Source organism: Teleopsis dalmanni, chromosome 1, assembly GCF_002237135.1.
Source record: "Teleopsis dalmanni isolate 2A chromosome 1, ASM223713v2, whole genome shotgun sequence".
NCBI lineage: Eukaryota > Metazoa > Arthropoda > Insecta > Diptera > Diopsidae > Teleopsis > Teleopsis dalmanni.
The window spans coordinates 143,796,273-143,820,765 of NC_051846.1; the positions used below are offsets into that span (position 1 = coordinate 143,796,273).

The window sequence follows — 24,493 nt, forward strand, 5'->3', positions numbered from 1 at the left end:
TAGCAGTTTGGATTCCACATCATTGGAACACACTATAACTAGTGATTAACAAATAAAGTAGACACAAAAATATTATCATAAATTAATAACAAAATTAAATTAAAATCCTAAAATCCCATTAAAAACGTTTAAAAATTAAAGGGAAAACCATTTTTTCGATATTCAACAATTTTTTTTAAAGAAAAAGAGAATGATCCTAAAATATTATTTGACAGTATTGCAGTATTTTACGACCATATAATTTTTGAAGAAAAGAAATTAATTTTTTTTTGGTTTTTAATTAATTAATGATTTTTAAAAAATTAATGTAATTAATGTAATATAATCAGTATAATAATGTAATTAATGTAATATAATTTAATTCAATGAAATCTGACGGTCAATCCAATCCTCAAGTTTAACAAATTTCAGTGTAATTTCTTTTATTTTCATTTTGGGAAATCTATTCTGCTTAAATTGAAATACGTTAAGAAAATTTTAGATGACGTCGATCAATTACGTCAGTAATTCTTTCAAAATTAATGGAACTTTAAGTGAGAATAAACAAATTCTCATATTGAAAGTTTTCTTACTTTTTGTTAATTAAAGAGCTAAATTAATCATTTAATTTTATGTACATTTAAATTAAATTGACCATTGACTTATGACTATATGCATTCCGTAGAGAAAAGTAGTGTACTTTATAATTGGTATTAATTTGTTGTTAATCTTGCTAAAATATATTGTTTATTATATTTTTAGTAATTTATTTTCATTTTCTTATAAGTCTTTCAGTACAGTAATCTGCCATTCGCCATTTTTTTAAATTTTACACCTTTGATAAGTTGTGCACTAACTACATGTGTGTGTAAAATGAAGACGTTCAATTCGTAATTATTTATAAAAGTATAAAAGTAAGATCGATTTGTAATGAGGATATTGTCCTATCCCGATCTTAATACAATACTTCAGTAATTGATATAGGGCGTTCTCTATTATAATTAAAGATTTAATAATCTCTGCCAATCTAGCTCTTAATTAAACATCTTACTTAAATAAAAATAATTCTGTTTAAAAATTTATTTCGATTTCTTAATTCTTTTTATTCTGTTATTAATTTGTTCCACTTTAATTTATGGCGTTTGTTTTTTTAAACAATCTGTTTACTATAAATACAAAAGGAACGATATTCTTATTCCATTTTTTTAAGATCCAAAACAGTGTTTATTTTTATTTTTTATAGAAAAATGTATTTACACTTTCTTAATAAAAACATTTTATGTTTAACACTCATCTAGTGAAAAAAATTTAAACAGTCAAATTAACGAGCAATAAAGTTTAGCGCGGATGTATTGGAAAATAGAGTAGAGTAATTTTAATTATTGACTTTGAACTATACATTTATTATATATAAGATAAATATCAGTTCGTCAGTTTTTTTATAGCTCCGTGAGTACCAAAATTTTCGGTTTGATGTGAAGAATACCACATTTTTTTAGATTTTATGACCTTCAATTAACAAGAGTATTTGTTTCGTATTGAAGGAAACATATGTGGTGTATTCTTGAATAAAGAAATAAACATTAAAAGATAATTTTAACAATACAGAATAAGCAGAACTACATTTTTACTTCTATTGTTTTTTTTGATACTCTTCATAAAGTGTAAATTAAATTTATGAATAAAAATTTAGAATTTTTTGAATGAATTTATATTGCATAGGTATATAAATGAAATAATGATATAATATGTTATATCATTATTTAATAGTATATATGCTTAACTGAATATATTGCACATTATATTTTATTTAAGCCGCCATTAAGCCGCCAATACCATTAATAACTGATTAATTACTAAATTAGCGACTACTGCGGAAGAGGAACTCAAAGTAAACACAGTTCGAGACCTAAAAGGAAGTTAATATTTTTGAGTATTATTATTTTCACTGATTGCATAAGGTAATCAAATTATTACCTCTAAAAACTGTTAGTTCATTCGTCAAATTTAGAAAAAAGCATGGATTTTTAAAGTATTATATTTGCATATATATTTTGTTAGATTGACCATTATAAACCATATAAATCGTTTAACTACTAAACCAAATGAGTAGTCAGATATTCTTCTCTAAATATTTTTCTTGAGTAAATTTTCCTTATAGACTGGAAAATTTATTAAACTTTGATACTTATATTTTGAGTTTTATAATCAAAATGTGCTTAAAGGATTTGTTAAAGTGGGCTAATAACCTTGATAAACGAAAAAAGAGAAGAGAAGCTTTTCTTAGGATTTCTTATTCGCAATTATTACTTCCATAAAATTTGGCTTTATTTTTGACAGCTAAATTATCTTCGTTTTAAAATCATATTTAAGCTTTCAAATCAGAAACTTTTGTCTATATGTCAACTGTAATTCTTATAAAATGTATACAATATACCAAATTAAAAAAAAAAACGTATTGCAATAATCTTACACATAAGACCTGAATAAAAACCCTTAGAACTTATAGACCCTTTATAGTCTATATTTCTGTTACTTTTTCTGTTCTTTTTGAATCAAGAAATGTACTTACCACATACATATTACTTAGGGGTAAGCTAAGCGGTAAGATTTAAGTTCTTATGTGAAATGCATTTAGATTCTAAAGAGTTTGATGCAATACTTAGGTAAATAATTTATAGTTACATTATTTCGGAGCACTACCTCCGGGCTCTACCCATTCTCTAAATTGCTGTTTTCCCTCAGGTCTAAAGTAATGGATCCATGTATCATCAATTGTCACTATTCGACGCACGCAGTCAGCTTTATTCTGCATAAACATTTCCAAACAATGTTTTGAATAACGAGTTCTTTGTTTTTTTTGGTGAATTATGAGCAAGATAGATAGATGCCCTTATCTTGACAAAACGTTTTTCATATCCAAATATTCATGTAAAATATTCGATGCACGTTCATATTTACCATCTCTGCTATCTCACGCAATTTAATTTTTGAATCATCCAACACAATACCTTAGATGTTTTCAATGTTTTTTTCAGTTGTGACCCCTTTTGGACGACCCGAACGCTCTTCATCAAAAAAAACACTTTCCAATATTTTATTGTTGTTAACGATGGTGCAAGGCTACCGTAAACGGAATTCATTTTCAATTTGATTGCATTGTTCATTTCTTTCAAATCACCAAACGATATTCAATTTTACTCAATTTTATAAAAAATTGAAAGTTGATGCACTATTTCAATTATTTGCAAAAAGGTAACCAAACATCTGTTGAAGTAAGAACTTTAACATCTGTCGTTTAAAATCTGCCACATACATAAAATATGATTGATTTTGTTCTGATATTGTCACCTGTTGTGAAGTCAGGTAATTTCCATCTACCTAGTAAACAGTCACATGCTTAACCTCAATATGAAATTATTAACTTATAAGATTTGATGAATGCGATCTTGTGTTACTGCTGCCTTAGTTATGGTATCCACCAATTTTAAGCGTATGAAAGCATCATAAGAACTTCGTACATTAAATGAACTTCTATAGAGAGATCTCCGTATCAAATGCTATATACATACACGACCAGATAGCAAGTCTTTTCAAGATCCCCAACTATGCATTATCAACTTTCCACCATGTTGTCAATGGATTCAAACACCAAGTTTAAATATACAATACATATTAATATTAACAACGTTATATATTAGAACAATAATGCATCAATCGATTTAAACCCGGAGATATGTTTCCATTCCATCTAAAACATCACATTATAAAGAAATTTATTTTTTGCAATCTAATTTTAGGAGGTATTTAAGTTTCTCAACTAAAAAATTTTAATGGGTTAAGTTCTTGACAGTAAATCTTAGAATTCTTAACAAAGTCTAAGTTCATTACTTAATTATTTAAGAACTGATTTACTTATATATGTTATATATATCTATAAAATTGTTCGGAAGCACCACTAAAATGTCGGTTTATTCACTAATGAAAACCTTAGAAAATCACAAAACTGTTGATTATCTTAATGAAACTCCTATGTTAAATTTTCAAAATTCTCTAAGCTTTAAAAAACTTAATTGGAATTAAAAATTCCGTAGATTAGAAATTGGTCTCACGCGCACAAAACTTCCTTCAAGGTAATACTCCATAATCCCGATTGTCATTAAAGTGTGCATTCTTAATCGCTAACAAATCAGAAATTACACCGAGTGCGACGCAGACGATACACTTAACAACAAGTGAAATTGTAACTGCAGCAAATCGTAAAGGATAAAGTTTCCTCGCAATATGGCACTGAATGCTGTCTCGCCTTACCTGGCATTCCTTAAATAAGCGTGACACTCAAATGCCAGCGCTGAATTGCACTGTCAATGCAATTTCCTTGGGCACGACAACCCGCAAGTTCAAACGTCTTTTCGAGGACTCGAGGATTGCTGCATCGACGACATTTGCGTGCTTCACTGCAACATTCTCGGTGAATGTTGTTTGTCTGTTTGTTGGGTTGTTCGGTTGTTTGCTTTGGTGTTTGTTTGTTTATTTATTTATTTGTTTATTTTGGTTGCATTACTTTTATTTTTCTTGAAGAAATTTTTCACTTTTTTTTACAAAGTTGCGATTTTTGCTCTTCTGGCTTTATTTCGAGAGATTCTACCTTGGCTGCTTTACAGACAAAAGTATTTATTAATCGTTTCCTTCAATGGTTACGGAAGTAAACATTATGAAGTGTTTTCATAGAAGAGGAAATGAAAAGAAAAGTTTCTCACTATAAGTGATGACAGGTGAATCGATAAGATAATTCTGCTTAAATAGCAAAATAAGAAATTTAAAAGAAGTAAAACGGTATTTAATATTTATAAGGCAAAAATTTCTGTTAAAAGATTTGCATTAATATTAAACACAACCGTGCTCTCGTTAGTATAATATAGATAAACTGCGCTCTAAAAGGTCAGTTACTAAAAATGTAGATTATATACGAAATAGTGAACGCAAGCGATCATGGTCAAAGTCGACTCTTCACAAACGTTTTCAAAGTTATATTATGTTTAGTGACATTAAAAGGGAATTGATTATTATAACCTTTTCCAGCTTGATGGAATGGTTAATTCGGTCCACTATTGCTCACAACTCGATCACTTAAACGAAACAAACAAGGAAAAGCGAATAGAATTGGCAAACATAAAAAAGATGTGTTCTCCATCATGACACACCACCAAGTCTCACACACCAATAATGATTGGGAAGAGTTTAACTTAACTTGGTTGAAAAGTTTTGAATCTCTTTTCATTTTTCTTCTGTATAAACATATATATTAGTATGTATTTGATTAGAAGCAGTAACATATTCAAGTGACTATCAAGTGGATCTCCTTTTGTTCATATTTTAATAATAATATTAAATTACTATAGAAAACGTATTGGGAAAAGTTTTGATTTTAGTTTTTGAATAAAAATATTCTATATAAACTTCTCAAAAAACTATTTACGAATAATTAAATACAAAAAATAATTCCAAGACTGCCCACTAATGATGGATATTTGGCAATATTCGAAACAGCTGTATGGTTAGCCAAGAATTCAATAAATTAAATAATATAAAAAAATTTTTTGTCGTGCACTACTTATCGAAACCTCTATAAATAAAGTTTCTGAAAATATGAACTATAAAAATATATCTTTCCAGATCTACATACTTATATTTATATTGATATATATCTACATAAATTAAACTAAAAATATTAAACCAAAAGAGATTGTATATAATTCCTTAAATAAGCAATTATATAATCAAATTTTTTGAGGCTTTTCTAGACGTAAGACTATCAGCGATGGTTTTATCAGCGATGGTCTTTTACTTTTTAGGATAACTCATTTGGTGGTTTTGTGGGCAGCTAGTTAAAGTGTGAACAGTGTATTCAAAGGTATCAATATTTAGCACTTTATCAAATCTGGCGGGAACTAATAATGCATATGAAAATCCTACCACTTAAGTTAGTACATTTAAACAAATATTGTTAATATAAATTTAATTAAATATATATATATTCCATTATATATTCAACATTGAGTTCCCCCGAAAGCAAATTTTTCGCAACATAGAGTTCAATTGCTATTTTTTTACAACCAACTTTACACTTAACCATAATAATTATTATATATTATTATTACTATTATTATATATTATGATTATTATGTTATTATAGATATATTTTAATAGGAGATATACAAAGCTATAAATAAGCTCGATTGATTCGGGAATAGATTTTGATTGATGTCATTTTGAAAAGTAAAAACCTGAATTTTTGGCATATTTCATTTTTTTAATATCGAAAAGATAAAAATTCTTTTGTGTGTATGGAGAAGATGTATTGACAGAACGCTAGTATTAAAACCGATTTGCAAAATTTTGATCCGTCAATTGTAATGTGGAAGATGCATCAGATTCCAACAGGCCAGTTGAAGAGTTAAGCACGCAATAAATGCATCAATTGATGCAAAGCAACGGAATCAGCACATGAGATCGCTGAGGAATTAAATTTATTAAATTCAACCATACCTGCATGATCATATAAAATGTCCAGGTTTAATTTCAAAGCTTTACATAAGGATTGATCATGTTCTTATGGAAAGATATTTCTGAGGCTGTGTTTCTGTGTGTGTTTTGCTTCACAAGTATTAAGAAACTGATACATTTCTGAAATGCGTTACCATTGGGAACAAGAAATAAATTCTCTACAATAATATTAAACGCTAGAGATCATGGAAAAAAATAGATGAACCGTCGTTTAGCACTTCAAAAATCGATATTCATTACAAAACGTAAAGCTGTCTGTTTGATAGAATTTCAAATGTTGTTTTTGAGCTTCTACCGGACCACACAACGATTAATTTTAAAGTGCACTATTATTAGCTGCAGAAATTAAGTAATTTACTTGAACAGAATAATCCAAGTAGTATCAATAGACTGTAGTGTTCTATTAAGATAACATGAGATCCTATACAAGTTTCGTAACTTGCCAAAAACTTTTACAGCTTGGAAGTGATATACTGCCATATACATCTATATATTCTCTAGATTTGGTACTTTTTGATTTTGATTTGTGCTGGTTTATCTGTGCTAGCGTGGTCAATTTTATTTACTGCAAGAAAGGTGCCAAAAGATATTGGACCAAAATGGATAATATGGAATTTAATGATACATAAATTTGTGTAATAAAACGGGAAATTATTTTCTAAAAAACTTTATATATTTATTCAAATTAATTTTAAAATTGATGTGCTTATAATATGAAGTCTATATTAAATGAAGTCTATATTATAAATGTTATAAAGGATATTATATTACTTTTTTTATACGGTTTCAGGTATTCAAGAGTTTAATTTGTAAGCAATTTTTTAGGCTAATCTCTAAGTTGAAAATTAAAAAAAATATAATAATTTTGTTTTTTAACGGGCTAATTGGTCTATAGTTAAAAAATAAACTTTCAAAAAGTTTTTTTGCTTTTAAAAGATTTTATTTTAATCGATATTTCGACTATATACATATATATATAGTCTTTATCAGGGTGCTACATAATATTAATACAATGTACAATATTTTTGAATATATATTACAAAGAAATTATAGAATGCATAATAACAATAAATATAAAAATAACATACATATATAAAGAAATAATATGTTTATCCTTTTCCGGATTTGTTGAAGGTGTTTTTATACACCTGAGAGCACAATGTTGTATGTCAATTTTTTAGTTATGTCTGGTCACTAGAAGTTTGGAGAATGTATAGTATTTCCAAGAAAAAGTGTTTTTGTTGATTATTTTCTTAGTGTAACACCTTTACAATGTCAAGGTCCGGATCATGTTATGAATGATATAGTGTGAAGTCAGAGCTGTTTTTGACTTAATATTATTTTTATACTTTATGCTGTGCTTAAGTCCGGCTATATGCGTCTTTAACTTGTTCTTTATTGTACCAACATATACTTGGTAGCATATGTTGGATCCGTCACGTTTGCATTTGATTTGATTAACCACATTGTGTTTATCCAAAGTGTCTATTTTCGATTTGGGGTTAGCGAATAGCGATTTCAATGTATTTTGTGTCCTATATGTTATGTGGTTGCTAGAATTTATTTGGAAAGTTGAGGGACATATTTTTTGGTGAAAATAAAACTAATTATTAATAGGAAAGTAAAAAACATTTTATTCAAAGTATTGGCCATTGCTTTCTACACATTTTGACCACCTTTCTGGCAATTTGTGGATACCACGCCAAAAAAATTGTTCGTCTTTTAAAGCAAACCAACCAGACACCCAATTTCCGACCTCCTCGTAGGAATCAAAGTGCTGCTCAGCCAATGGGTGTCCCATCGATGAAAACAAATGGTAGTCGGAAGGAGCCAAGTCTGGTGAATACGGCGGGTGGGGTAGCAGCTCCCAGCCAAGTGTTTTGATTGCACCCTGAACCCGTTTTGCTTTGTGTGCAGGTGCATTGTCATGGAGCAGAATTACCTTGCCGTGTCTTCTGGCCTATTCTAGTCGTTTCTCGATCAATGCATGGTTCAAATTTATCATTTGTTGTTCATAGCGACCAGCATTGACGGTTTCACCAGGTTTTAAGAACTCGTGGTTTAACCTTTCTGGTCCCACCAAACACACAGCATTGTCTTCTTGCCGCATCGATCTGGTTTTGCAGTCGATGTTGATGGTTGTCCCAGATTAACCCATGATTCTTTCGTGTCTTTGAAGCAAAATTTCACAAGTGTTTTTTCGGTTTTCCATCTGTCTTTCATTCAATTCATGTGGCACCCATTTTCCACACTTTTGGATCTTTCCCATAGCTTTTAAACGGTCAGAAATTTGTTGTGTAATAAAGGTACAATTCCTTAATATTTTAATTTGTTTTTCTTTGGAAGACTTTATAAATTACTGGGTTAGGGAAATCACTTTTGTTTAAAACCCTTTTGATGTTGTTTCTTATTTCCTCGTGGAAAACTATTAACTAATTAGCCCGTTAAAAGACACAATTATTATTAAAAATATTTGGTTACTAAATTATTTGATCAATAAATTTTTAAAAAAAAATTAATTAAAATAATAATAGAATAATAAAAATGAGAATATAATGAGCATAAATAAAAAATGAGAAAAATTAAAATAATTTTTTAAGCTAATCTTTAAGTAAAAAATTAAAAAATTACGTTATTCCATTTAAATTGTTTAAAAACTTCACTGAGTAATTTTTATTTAATTTATTTAGTTTGAACTTTAAATTAATGTAAATAAAACGAAACTAAATAATTCCAAAAATAAACAAAGAAACATTTTAAAATTATAATAATTTTTATGAATATTTTAAAATAATTTAATTTCGTATTTGTTGTTGGTTGTGTGCATAAATTTATCTTATTTATTATATATATTTTTTGCTGTGCTGATGTTGTTAATGTGTCAGGTGAAAAAGCTCCAGGTTCAGATATTTTTTGTGCTGTTCACACAGTGGAGGCACGGAGGCACTTGGCTGGCTATGCAGTATCAGGCAGCTTTTTAATGCAAATCTATTCGAATAAGAGTGAGTATGTCGGTCCAACTAGAGATACGGCTATGGACCGGTGCAGACACGAGTGTGGATATTTACGTAGCTGAGTGCGTGGTTGTTTATGTTTATTTTTCGCTGTATTCACACTCAATTACAAAAATAATTGTTTCGACACATTTGGTCCAAATTTAAAACAACGAAATACCAAAGCAGTGGCAACTTCTGACAATGAACGGACGTTCGATGGCTGAGTTCCAAAATCGAACAGAAGGCAGAAAGAGTGGAAGAAAGTATCTTGTAGTGTTGCCATTTTTTACCCAATTTCAATGGATTTTTTTTACAATTTCAAGGGTACGGGCGGTGAATGACGTATTCAAAACCGCCGCTAGCACACTTTTTCAAATCTATTTATTATTATTAAATTTTTATATTTTTTGGTGTGCTTTAATTATTCAACTGTGCTATTTCATTCGTTTAGTTTTTCCGTTTGACTTTATTTTTCAAAACAAGTGAAATTGTTTGATAAATAATATATTCCAAAAAAAAAAAACTGTTTGACTATTCACATTTACAACAATGCTCTCCTTTTTTCTAAATATTTTCTGTATTTATTCATATTGCATTTTATGTTAAACGGTTTTTTCAGATTTTATCTCTGGAAAAACTTGTAAATATGACACTGCTGTCAATATCTTGTTGAATTTATCAATTATTCTATTTCAAATTTATTGCTTTTATTTGAAGTTTTGAGTGTAAATCACAAAATTTTGGCACATAGTTTGGTTTTGACCCATGTTCAGAATTTTTTTGTAAATAAAATAATTTTTCTTATTGTTAGTTGCAGTTTATTCAAAAACTAAATATAGATTTCCCACCAGAGCTTGTATTTGTCCAACAAGTGTAGTTCCAAATAAGGATTACATGAATGTCAAATGCAAACATATTATTTGCCAATTGTGATTTATAGCACCAAACTTAAATACTTTCGAAAAGTTCATCAAATTTGACAGAAACGATTTCTTTTTTAAATAGAATAAAAAATGTTCTATGCTAAATGTTACATTTTTATATACAAAAATATTTAATATTGATATATGTAACTAAACACCAAATATACTTTATAATTTCAAATTAATTAAAATGTTATACAATACTTTCAGATGCATCATCGTTTAACTTACCTGTTTTTTTATTGAAATATAATTAATTAAAAAATTATTTTTATGGCACTTGATAAGCATTTTCCATTGAATATGTTTATTTTGTGATTTAGTGCTGTTAGCTGCCATTTTTTATATATTTTTTTTCACTTTTTTGGTACTGAAAATTGATACTATGACTTTAATTTCATTTAATTTACAAATTTGTGCTAAGCTGGAGCATATGAGTAACTTTGAGGTATTTAAGGTTTTTTGCATAAAGCTCTTTTACATATGACCTCTACCCTAACACCCAGTATCTGAGTGAATATTAAAAATATAAATAATTTATTTAACCAAATTTAAAATTTAATTTAATTTAATTTAAAAAATAAAAATTGTAAGCTGTATTTTTAACCTATAGGCACTAGTGTTTAAGGTTACATAAAACGAAAATGCCTTTCTGCAGTGAAATAAAATGTTAACTAAAAGTTAGGTTAGGTTAGGTTAGGTTGTACAAATTGTTACTGTGTTCTTTCTATACTGAAATTCTTAATAAACGATGGGAAGATGATATCACTATATGCAGGCATCTCTATGCTATCTGGCCACTTACCGCTAAATGGAAATCTAAAATTCTCATTGACGTGCCCCTTAGACACATCAGTCTTCTGTTAGGTTTACCAACAAGTCAAGTCTTAATCAAACCTGTAGCAGCTATGGGAAAGACGATTAGAGTGCCTCCGATCTATTATATTTCTGCCCAGCTCACGCACGGCGATGATTTAACAAATTAGGAACCCCTTTTTTTTGAGGATCTTCACTGTTACAAGAGCTGACTCTAAATAGCATTTCAAACTTCACTGTTATTAATTAACATATTTTCATAAAATATGAACTATCTTTTGTATGTTAGAAACTTAAAGTGTGTAGATCCTAAAAACTCGATCTAAATTATTAATGGTGTCTTTTTATGATGCTATTTCTTCCTACAATTGCTAAATCTATTTCTTCCACTACTTCTTCTATTGTCCTATCTTATTTGATACTACTTTTTTTAGGATTTTTCAAACTTTTTTTCTATTACTACGCAACAAGTATATTATTGACAATAATGGTAGAGATTTATTTTTTGGAATACAAAATTAATTTTAGATAGAATTAGCATTAGAGTGCAAAAACTCATATAATAGACAATCCCCTTCTAATCCCACCAAACAATCAAAATAACCACTAACATGATCACTTGCGTTAAATCTTTTCGTTTTGAATTCGTATTCGTTGCCCGTAATTCGCGTTTCACTGTTGGTAATCCGGTCCATCAAATTTTTGTATGCTAATCATCCTTCATCTGTTACTATTACACCAAGTGTCTTTGCATAACCTTACTAAATGATTCCAAATTGTCATTTGGATACTTGCGTATCAGTCCTGTTTTACCAGTTTTACCAGTTGCAAAATTTCATCACACAATTTTTCATCCAAAAAAAGTTGATCCTGCAAACTGCGTCAACTACCGGGATCAGTCTTTTAAATATCGCATATAAGGTTCTGTCAAACGTACTATGTGAAAGATTGAAGCCAATCGTCAATCTAGTCTACGCCGTTATATCTAAATATATACGCCACTATATCTAAGTTGGTATTCTAGCAAAACTTATACGGCTATGTAAAATGACGCTGAGCAACACCACCAGCTCCGTTAGAATTGGGAAGAACCTCTCCGAGCCATTTGATACCAAACGAGATTTCAGACAGGGCGACTCCTTGTCGTGTGACTACTTCAACCTAAAGTTGGAAACGATAATTCGAGCAGCAGATTTAAACCGTACTGGCCCAATATTCTACAAAAGTGTAATGCCGACGATATTGATATAATTGGTGTGAACACCCGCGTCGTTAGTGCGGCATTTTCCAACTTAGAAAAACATGCAAAGCAAATGGGTCTGGTGGTAAATGAGGACAAAACAAAGTACTGTCTGTCAACAAACAAATCTCCTGAGCGTCTTGGGACCTACGTCACTGTTGACAATTATATGTTCGAAGTTGTGAAAGACTTTGTTTATTTAGGAACTAGCTTAAACACGCCATGAGATTCAACGAAGAATCACTCTTGCCAACAAATGTTACTTCGGGCTAGGTAAGCAATTGTGAAATAAAGCCCTCTCTCGATAAACAAAAATCACGCTCTACAAATCTCTTATCATGCCTGTCCAGCTGTATGGTGCAGAAGCTTGGACAATTACCAAAAGTGATGAGAAGGAATGACGAATTCACAAACTTCACAAAGAAATGTAACCTAAAATGTTACCTTTTAAACGCGTGTTAGATTGACATTATCTAATTAGTGTTGCTAAATTATATGGGTACCGACAATATTAGTGATAAAAAAAACTGCGGATTCTTACCAATATAAGCTCATTTACAGTTGAAAATATTTTTTAATGAAGGATTAACGATACCACCTGGTTATATAATTTGCATATAAAATTAAAATGTTTATTCTCAATTATCTAATATTAGCAGAGGTGATTTTAATATTTTCAAATATTGTGGTGTAATTAAAGTTCTAATAATTTGCACATCTTAAATTTTGCGGAATAATAAAACTAATAATGATGACCACTTACGAATTTTGATTGAGGTAAATTCTACTAAATAAATGTCTATTTTATTATTTATTGAAAAATATGAAGATCTTTTGTGCAAACAAGAATCCCACAGTTATTCTCAGTGGGCAGCAAATTGGATGAGTTCCAGTTCGACAAAAAAAAAATGGAACTGAAAAAAAAGAATCCACAAGTGCAGCACAAATTGCTCGTATTTCATTTATTTGCCAATAAAAATGTTTTTGATTCTTTTTTTTTGTGTTAATTTATATTCGAATTTACTACAGAAATACTTAAAAAAATTTTTCATTCAATTTTCATTGCAGACGAGCACTATTCGAGTGAACGGCTGTCATTTAATGGACAACAAAATTAACGACGCCACTGCAGCAAAAGTTGATGAACATCGCGAGTCCAATACTTGGTAATAATATTTTTAAAATAATTTTCTTTCTTTGAATCATAAAATGGGCGATTTGAAAAACTTATTCTGAAATCTTTTTATAACTATATAAATATAATGTGAACTATTTTTAGAGGGAAATATATATACATTACATATATATACTCAAATTATTATATAAATTACAAATAAGATATTTGAAAAAAAATTGTATAATAAAAATTATTTATTAAGTGACAGACTAGTTTATTAGTTAAATAGTCTGAATTATTTATTTTATGAAGTCCAACATCGGTTTAGATAGCCAATAAATACTATTCCACAAGTTCTCACATTTTCTGCATTTGATTTTTAAATAATCATCTATAATTACTACTCTAAGTCAGTAGATTGCAATCTAGATTCAATTTAATTTGGAACGTAATTCTAATATTAATTATAAAACTGGCTAATTGGGCAGTTAATTGAAATATACATTTGTATTTTTAAAATTTAAATTGTTTTTTAATAAAAACATTTTGGTTATGTTATAGTCGAAAATTGTTTGTTTAGCCCGTTTCATAAATTATATATAAATTATTGCTTATCAAACTGAATATTATTTCATAACATAATTGGTTTGAATTATATGAAATATGATCAAATATAATTTCTCCTGTCTTCGTATTGTCTCAGGTTAAAAATTTAAAGAATGCTTGTTCTCGATAAGCAGGTTAGTGGGAAACCCATAACTAACAAGAAATAATTGCATTGAAGAAACAAAGCATGTTAAAGGCGTCAGTAAGTCTTTGGTGTTACACTAGGTAACACCAAATTTTAACGATTAGGCCTGACAGTAATATATTTCCATTATTATCATCATAGATTCCACTTTTGCAGGCACTAATAACATACACGGACAAGTACAAGCAGGGAATACGCGCTTATTCAGTGCTGATCCGCTGGTTGTTAGAGGAATATATAGTCTCTTACTAATATTGATGCTACCTGATGCTCGAAATAAGCGTTCTTTATATTCTCAACCATATACTAAACAAAATACTCAAGTTGCTTCAATTATATACTCACATAAATAAGTAATGTCTAAAGTAAAAGATGATCGTATTTAATAAATGTAAACACAATACCAAAATATATACAATATCCAATTAATCAGACTTTATCTAATGAATTTTATAGTTGATTAAAAACCATTTCAGATTAATGTAAAATATTTGCTTGATGGATATTTTGAAAATACATCTCTGCAATACTAACTTATATTAAATACTTATTTAAATATTATTATTAAAGTATATTTATTATATTTTCAATATAACAAATTTCTTTTACATATCCCTACATTTCATTAATCTGTTGATAACATTCTATTCACATTTGTTCATCCATCATAATTGCCATCATCTTCCTAAATATTTTGATCATCTTCATCATCATAGCAAATCGAACGGATTTGCCACAACTGTTGAAATAACTGCCAATATTCTTTCACAGTATTCACCGGATATATTAGGACAACAACAACAGCAACAACAGAATTCTACTTTTAAATTTACCTCACCAACGTCAACATTCAAAAAAAAGAAGCAACAGCAATTACGAAAAAACAACAATAATAATCAAAACAGTGTATCAACAGCCACAACAATAATAAAATCCCTTCAAACACCTACCGATATACAAGAGAATCTAAAAATATTAGTTGAGGACACATACCAAAGTCAGAATTGTAACACTGCAACAAGAAAAGCAGACAAAAATTCAGTTGCCAATATAGACGGAAATCCAGTTAAACAACAGTTGCAACACGAACGTAATGATTTTACAGCGATGATCAACAGTTCTGATGCCATTAATTCGTCAGATACCAACACAACAGGAACCGGAACAACGCGCTCAACTAAAACACGCACCCTCCCCGCAATATCCACTCGTTCATCTGGACATACAACAGGCGTGGACTTAGTGGGGGATTCAGAATTACCAACGACAACCGTAACAACAACGAACAGGTCAACTGCTAAAAGTCAGAAGCGACGACAGCCACCACCAACACATCTAAACATGGGTGCAACGCTGCAGGGAGGCAGCAACAAAGCCAGTTCTTCACAAAGTTTTGTTGATGGCATTGAAACGCAGTTAGGACTCATCGGCTGGCGTAAGAAATGCCTCTATACACTGCTGGTGCTACTGATGGTGCTGATAATCACTAACCTAATACTTACACTATGGATACTTAAGGTGATGGAATTTTCAACGGTAAGTAGCGTTTGCAACATTGCTAGCAAGCCGATAAGCAAAGTGCAATATCACAGCAGTGACAATAAATATTTTGTTTATCTCCTTTTTTCATTCTTCCCTTGCAGGACGGCATGGGCCAATTGAAAATTGTGCCTGGTGGAGTGCAACTAACAGGACAAGCACTGGTCATGGATATGCTGCGAGCATCGACAATACGTTCAAGGCATGGCCAACCAATTACCTTAGGTAAATACCGGAAATGTTATTGACCATAAATGTTGCAATGAGTAAACAGAAATACACGCACATATAGACTCTGCAGCACTTTGCACTTTGCACTTTCAGCTTAAGTAGGAATATTCATTCACTCCCAATTCTCCGTAAATGCCTGTGCGTTTTCCATGAAGTGATAACATCTGCCCAAGCACAAAGATAACTGAGTATTCCGTTTTGTTTGTAATTTATTATGTAAATGTTTCTATTAATATTCATTTAACATAAATTTTACTTTTGTCTCCAGTCATTTTCCTGTGCTTATTATTTATTTGCACAGACATAGAGTTACGAATACAAGTCAATGTGTAGTGCCCAGCTTCTTTTATATGCAATAATTGTATGGAAACTCCAAGTCATTCGCCTTTGAAATTGTACCTTTTTAATGAGCTTCGGCCTTTAGGCCGAAAAACGATTGGGGTTTTTTCATCCAGCATGTATATTGACACAATTCAAATAAAATTATGAAAGTTGAATAAACATATGTGTGATCCTAAATTAAAAGATTTTCATAACGAAAGGAATGATGACTACTATAGTTCATTATTCCGCAAAGAGATGTGACATAGTTTTAAACAAAGGAGGAAGACATAAAGTTATGGTGATTAAGTATGCTAAAGCCAATAGCCATAAACTTTTTTCGCAAATTAAAGATGTCACATAAAAATTAACAATATGCAAAATAGGTACAACGTCCTTAGACCTTTGATATATATCTAATATTATTTGATTTTGGTTTAAACTTTGAAGAATGTAAAAAGCCAAGAAATTTCTTAAAGACTAAATCAAATTTAATAAAGCTACTTTTAAATTCTATATCACTTTTTAAGAAGCTACGCATCAACTTTATGCTTTTAAATGCAAATTACCTAAAATATCTTTTTTTTAGAAATATGGAAAAAGATAATTTCATTTTATGGAAGTAAAAGTAGATGAAGAGAATAATTTATGTATAAATAAATTGTACAGAGTAAAAAAATGTTTAAAAAATTTTTTCACAACCCTGTGTTTGGCTTCTTGTATTCGTATAAATTTGGCACACATGACTAAAACAGAGTACACTTCTAACTTGAATACTTGATTTGCATATCTGCATTTCATTTTATTAAAATGTTATATTTTTAAGTATATTTTATCTAAGTGTGCAGCAACACATGTATTCATTTATTTGGAGACTTTTTATATACATTACTGTTATAGAAGGAGTTTACTCTATACTTTATAGAGCGCTTCAAAAACAGATTAGGTTAGGTTGAAGTGGTAGCCTTGCATATCCAAGCCTATTTTAGCTTGGGTATGCGAGTTTTCGGCACAATTTAGAATTTTCTTCAAGTAGAACACAAATTAGATCAACTCGCACACGGTCTTAATACCAAAATTCATTCAAACACTTAAAATGCATATATTGGTTTTAAGTGATCAATTATGACAATGGAGAATTCTGTGAAATTCGAATCTTCCACAAATTAGAATTGAAGTTTGTAAAGCATTAAATGCTCTACAATTAGAATTAAAAATTTTAAGAAATTAGAATTTTTCAGAAATTAAAGTTACTTTAAAAACAGTGGTTCTAATTGGCGAGCGTCCAGTGTAAAGCTATTTTTTATATACCAAAATTTACATGAGCTGAACAGTTTGAATCAGGATTTTAAATATTGAAGTACAGTTGTACGTCATTTTATTAATATCTAATATTTTAAGCGAACTTTTTTTTTTTATTCATATAGCTCTTTCAAGTCTTGTGGAATGGCCATTATCATTTGCAGATTTTTTTTTGAATTTTATGTATAGGTATATAACTTTTATATAGTCTTTTACAGTATAAACACCGAAAGTCAAATTTAAATACTGCCGAAGTTTGAATATTCTAGACCAAACAGATCTAACCTAAAGTCTGTCTTGACTCGTATTGTTTTAAACTGAAATTATGCCAAAATGTTATTGTTGTTTCTCCACACTTGCTTTGTTAATTTTAGTGTGAACGTATAAACTACAGTTGGAGTTAATTGTGCTTGACAAATGTAATGTTAACCATTTTAAAGCAAATATTTTTTTCATGTATCTGCCATGTTATTATTAAATTCTATTAAATTTGACTAATAAATATTTGCACATAAATTGCCTTGCATACAATAATTAAAAGATGATATCTCTACCGCAAAGTATATCTACATTTCATAAGCTCTAAATTTTAGATTATTTCAATCAATAGAAATATCTCAAGAACCTCAGAAAATATGTATTTGGTTTTTTTCATAAATTATTATTTAGTTATTTAATATAACTAAGATCTGAACCACTTATAATTTTAAATGTAATTTAAATAATTTTAAAAAGATTTTTCATTTTTCCCTTAAAGCTTTGTGTCACATTTTAAATGTACCAACTAACCAACGAATTATTTTGACTAAAGTCTAAAAAAAATATTCTCACATAAATCTCACATATCAAACACAGCACAGATGCACAATTACAGATAAATTGGGAAGACAGATGAGGTTTTGCGATGGTAGCAAAAGGTATGAAAACGTTTCTTACACTGATAAGAAGACAACAGAAAATGGTATCCGCCAGCCATTAAGCAGGCAAACTCACACTTACCACAACGTCACCTACGTGTGCTGAAAGGACCATGACCATGACTCGACTAAAAATTTTATTTCCGTTTCCGTTATCATAGTGTTGTAATCTATGCTTCCACTTGCTTTGCAAACATAGATATTTCGTAGTCCATATTTGTTCGGTCTGAAAACTGTTGTTGGTTTGATATATTTAGGCTTATCTCAAATGCGAAATCTTGCGTTTACTACACAATATTCTGTAATAAATACAAACAAGCATAAATATTTGTTTTTAAATTCCACTACTTGTGTATATTGTACTGGTGTATCTTGTTGTACTATTTTATTTACGAGTATTTTTTTTATTTTTTTTTCTATTTTCGATATGAACGCTCTTAATACCATAATTCACTACGACATCATCATTGGCGCATATCAAATGCATCAACCTCATCATCAACGCAATCATCATCAACAGAATCATCACGTAATTTTTCAATCAATACACGTGACGCGAATGGAATGCTCGAAAATCATTTATTCCTGGGACACGATAAGCTCGAATGCCTTTCGACGGGATTTCGCATCAATGACACAAACGGACGAAATTTATTTTCCGTAAATCGAGATGAAGTCACAATCGGTGCACACGCGCTGAGAATTGATGGTGAAGGTGGTGCCATATTTCGGGAATCCGTACAGACACCACATGTACGTGCTGAGCCGGGACGGGAATTAAGGTGAGTTAAAAAAAAAACAAATAAACCATAGAATAAAGATTAACACCGAGTAAGAGATGGAGGAAAAAGCAACAAGAATTTTTAAAAGTAAAACGAATAAAATGCATTGTAGTTATTTCGACTCGTCTAAAGGAAAACATACCGAAAGCAAACATTCATATTGCATGAATGTGCATTAAGTCCTAAATTGAGTTCGCATTTCGCAACAACTGCAATACAGTGGACAACAACCTTTCCTGTGTAAATAATACGTCGACCTCTTCACAGTCATAAAACAACTGAAAAGGGTAAAATGAAGTATATCATCAGAAAACACTTAAAGGTTTCAATATAAATAGAATATACATATGTATGGTATGTTCAACTTTTGCATGACGACTGTTGGGAGGCAGGCTTTAAATAATATAAAATAATTTAGGTTAATTAACGTCTGATAAAAGTCCAACTTAAATGTGCCTAATGAGGAAAGAAAAAATGCGATTGCATTAGTATAAGTGGATATAGTAGTTCGAAACCTAGGACCTGTTGCGAAGTACATAAAATCCGGTATGGCATGGTCCCAATAACGAAGTCAAAGACTTCGTCTTCTTATGATGCCAAAATGATAGGACGACAAACTTATTCTAGCAACTGGTCAAGCGCAACTGTAATATTTAATATGTTGGATTGAAGGATGTAATAGAAGTTGGAGAGATACCAATTCTGTAAGAAGTCCATTCAACCTTTTGTGCATATACCTTAGTTAGGTAAATCTTTATTCATTATAGTGAATCTTGTTGAGCAAGGCACAAGCACTCAGACTATTTTTAACCTCGAGGTTTCTCTAAACTCCTCTACACCCTTGACAAGATATTTTATCAGCTTCATCAGACAACAATAATGACCTATATAGATGTAATCTTAGCAATATGTCATCAATATCAATTATAAAAACAAGCGTTAACAAACTAATCGTGTCTTCAGTAAAGGAGAGTATAGCTCTTCCATTCTCTCAAGAGAAACATCGTAGGATAGTTGCAACTTTTCGAGAAGATATAATGATAAATCATTTTGAATCCTAAAAGTCTATTAAAAAATTATTCAGCTGAGCGTAATATTTATAATCTTATAGCTCTAATATGTTATATGGTTCGAAGCATAGGCATTAAGTATTCTTAAACTATTTCATTCTATACTATTTTCTGTTAGAACACAGTAAGTGTAGTTTTAGTTGCTTTTGGTATCTAAAGGTGTTCCATTTCTAAAAGTATAAAGTCGACTTAAAATACAATTTGTTTTATCGTTTTTTTTTTTGTTTTTGTTTTTAATTGCGATAGATTGGAATCACCAACGCGGCAATTGGAGCTCTCAGCAGCAAAGGATATAAACATGCAGTCACGTGCCGGTGGCATTGAATTGTCTGCCCTCGAGGATATCAAACTGAGTGCTTTAGATGGTAGCGTAAGTGTCAATTGAAAAATGAGTATGCAACTCGAATTTAAATTAAAAATGTTTTTGCATTTGTTTACCTGACTTTATTGGTTTGACTTTCAATGCAAAATCAGATTGCATGCCTTAAAACTGATTTTATATTTGTGATGTAGTTTTTTAAGTACACTTGCGAAAGTTCTCTTAAATGACTTAAAGCGTTTTTCGTATTATATCACCCGACAGTTACGATTGGAATCAAACAAAATTTTAATGCCAAATTTGCGTACGGCACTACCACCCAATCCTGGTCAAGCGCAAAATCACGAGCACATGCATCGATTCTTCCAATTATGCGCCTGTTCGAACGGAAAACTGTTTTTGGCCGCACCGCATTCAATCTGTGCAGGTGATGAGAGCACTGTGTGCAGATGATTTCCATAGGACTAATAAATTACGGTATGTTACGCCCAAAGGGCTAAGTCTGATGCAGGGGTCACATTATTATTACTAAATATGTTATAAGTATGCAATGCCGCCGAATGTTGGATAATATTAATTATAGTTAATGTATTAGTACAGTTTAAAGAAATCCAAAGTAAATATATATACATATTATTATATTATAGTTGTTGTTAGTGGAAATGTATATAAAAAGTATATCTATTAAATAATACGAAAAAACTTCAACTATTGTTGCAATCATCAATAAAAAAAGGATAAAATACTAGACAATTGTAAATCATGATATTTTCGAAAGAAAAAAAAACGAATACAAAATACATTAGGAGCAATTTCAATACATAATCACATATATGAATATATTATTTGTATACATAATCTTATAAGTATATATAAATACATATATATTATATAAATATAAACAGAGGCCTATTAGTATGTAAGCATATTAATAAAGTAGTTTAAAACTAGTGCATACGTATCTTTTGTCATACATGTGCGAGCAATGCAAGCTGCAGACATCCGAGAGGACTTATTGCACGCAAGGGTGAGAGACATCCAATATATCTACATTTTAAGTTTGGCTTCTTTATATTTTAATAAGGCAATTATCTTAATGTACTTACTAAAACAAAATCAAGAGCTTCTTATACACAATACAATACAAAACAAATATTATTAAAATTAAAGAATTAAAACATATACTTGACACTCAATTATTAGTTAATTTACTATTGTAAGCAATATTTAACTGATATTCTTAGGCAATTGTTATAAAAATTACTAAATATATTATAAATAAATTAATTGCGTAAATTAGCTTTAGCTATTAAAATTTACAGCTTTATTTGTTAAAAATGCATATCGTTGTTTTTGTTTTTTTTGGCTGTTGAGATTTTGTTTTATACGCAAAAAGGTTTTCCTAGAAAATTTTATATTATTTAAAGGAAATTCTAAAAATTGTAATTAAATTTATACTTAATTCAAACAACGAATTTGTGTTCAATTATTTTGAAATACTATATTAAATAAAAAAAATACTATATAAACTTTTCGAAACAAATTTACTACCTAAAAACAATTTTCTAATCCTTAAACATTGTTATTATTTAAATATTATTAAATTAACTTTTTAATATTTCAATCACAATTGTTTATAATTTTTTTAATATATATATTTGTTTACTTTAAAGTATAATAATTGGATTACTTTTTTATAATTCGTTTCGATATTCTAATATTGATTATTTTAAAAAATAATTATTTTTAATATGTAAACAAAATCAGTTTATTAATTTTTTAATCAAAAATTTTTGGGGCTCAAGATTTTAATCACGTTCAAAATTCTATTTTAGTGTAATATGTTATCAACATTTTTTTAATATACTCTTTTCTTATACACTATATTGTAAAGTTTTATCACTAGATCTATGTTTAGTAAATATGTTATAGATTTTATAATCATTTTCCGAATGTTAACCCGCCCCTATATGGTAATACCTCGATTCGTTCATTGCCCTTAATTAAAATTTAATTTTATATAAATCTACTAGGTAAAAAGGGTATTTTAAATTATTATGTTTATTTAAAATAATTGACTTTTATTTTTTTAAAAAAAATTTAATTTGAATCAATATTTCGATTTTTTTTCTATAGTCATCTTCGAGATAAAACAAAAGTAGTAATAAAAATTTTTTTTGTCCATTACCATAATAAATTATTAAAATAATTGAATGCATATTGTTAATAGTTTGTTAGCAAATATTTTTCTTGATCTTACTGATTGATTTAAATCTTTATTAGGTGTAGTGTCGAAAGATTGGTAATGTTTCTTTCCCTAAGGTTATTGAAAGGCGATTTGGTTGAAGAAGCTGCTTTCTCTCTTCAAATAGTGGGAAGTCTTCAAAAAATAGGAGGACCTAAATAAAGTTTTAAAATCTGTTTTCGTGTAAACTATTTTCCAGGTATCTAAACTAATAGTAAAAGATATATGATATAGTCACAATTAAAGCAATAATTTTATTACGAGCATAATAATGTAGTTACTGAAATAATTCAACATTAGTAATAATGTTCACAAGAAATTACTAAACAAGGTTCTCTTGCAATTATATGTGACACTATAACAATTTTCATCTATTAACATTTATTCAGAATTCTTTTACTTTTGGTATTCATTGGACAAAGAGATCTGGTTTTTTGCTGTGTGTTGAGATACAGTTTCCATTATGACATTATACAGTTTTATTTTTCTACTACATCTGTGTAAAAAGAATTTAATTCTATAGACCTGATCAATAACATTGAAGAGTAATTCTCCCTAAAGGTTTTCTATCACCACTAATTTCTGCACATTTAAATAACAATTTTTACTTCATAACAGTATTCAATAGACCACGTAATTTTTATCTTTTATATTAGTGGTACGTGTACTTCAGATTTTCAAAAAAAGGAAAATTAAAGCTTGTTATTTTTTCAAGTCACTACCGTATACTCAGTTAGAGAAATTTGCGAATACGTCATAGAACCAAAAAAGGTTTCAAAATCGCATGTACGGCTTTAACATTTGGCTATTAGTAAGAAAAATTTTGTAGATAAACTCGGATACAGTTTTTGGGTACCGCAGATATAAGTGAAGAGAGCTATTAAGATTAGCTGAGTAAGTAAACCGATTTGACCGACAAAAAAAAATTCAAACTGAAGTCTATCCCAAGAACTATATTTAAAGAAAATTTTATTTTAATATTTTTACTGGTCTGGAAAATATAGAATTTTAATCGCCTGATTTTCATGTTTATACACTGCGCGGCGATAATCCGATAATTCCAAAATCGTTAAAATAATGACCAACTTAACGATTTTTAAACAATATAATTGTTTTGTGTCGAAATTAACAACTATGTATTATGACATAATGTAATAATTAATGGAATCGAATTTACTAATGTTACATTTCAAAGGGTATAAGGATACAATCATACACGAATTAAATAGATGAATTTATTATATATGGTGCTAAAAATCAATGATAACCAATATTTGATGAAGTTTAATTTGAATTAATTCAAAACAATGTATAATCATAAATAGTACTTTTATCTTCTTTATAAGTTCTTTATATGTAATATAATGTCAGCATATAT

At 29.4% G+C, this 24,493-nt stretch overlaps 1 protein-coding gene across 1 annotated transcript in view; it reads left to right on the plus strand.

Moving 5' to 3' along the window:
* The window catches only part of LOC119669165 (delta-sarcoglycan), a 95,110-nt gene extending 73,616 nt beyond the window's left edge, over positions 1-21,494 (plus strand). Inside the window, exons 2-7 of the mRNA XM_038078968.1 lie at positions 13,590-13,687; positions 15,161-15,925; positions 16,033-16,153; positions 19,220-19,481; positions 20,798-20,921; positions 21,135-21,494. Coding sequence (XP_037934896.1) covers positions 15,497-15,925; positions 16,033-16,153; positions 19,220-19,481; positions 20,798-20,921; positions 21,135-21,323 — 1,125 coding nt within the window. The 5' untranslated portion in view covers positions 13,590-13,687; positions 15,161-15,496 and the 3' untranslated portion in view covers positions 21,324-21,494. The remainder of the gene's footprint in view (positions 1-13,589; positions 13,688-15,160; positions 15,926-16,032; positions 16,154-19,219; positions 19,482-20,797; positions 20,922-21,134) is intronic.
* The last annotated feature ends 2,999 nt before the right edge of the window (positions 21,495-24,493 follow it).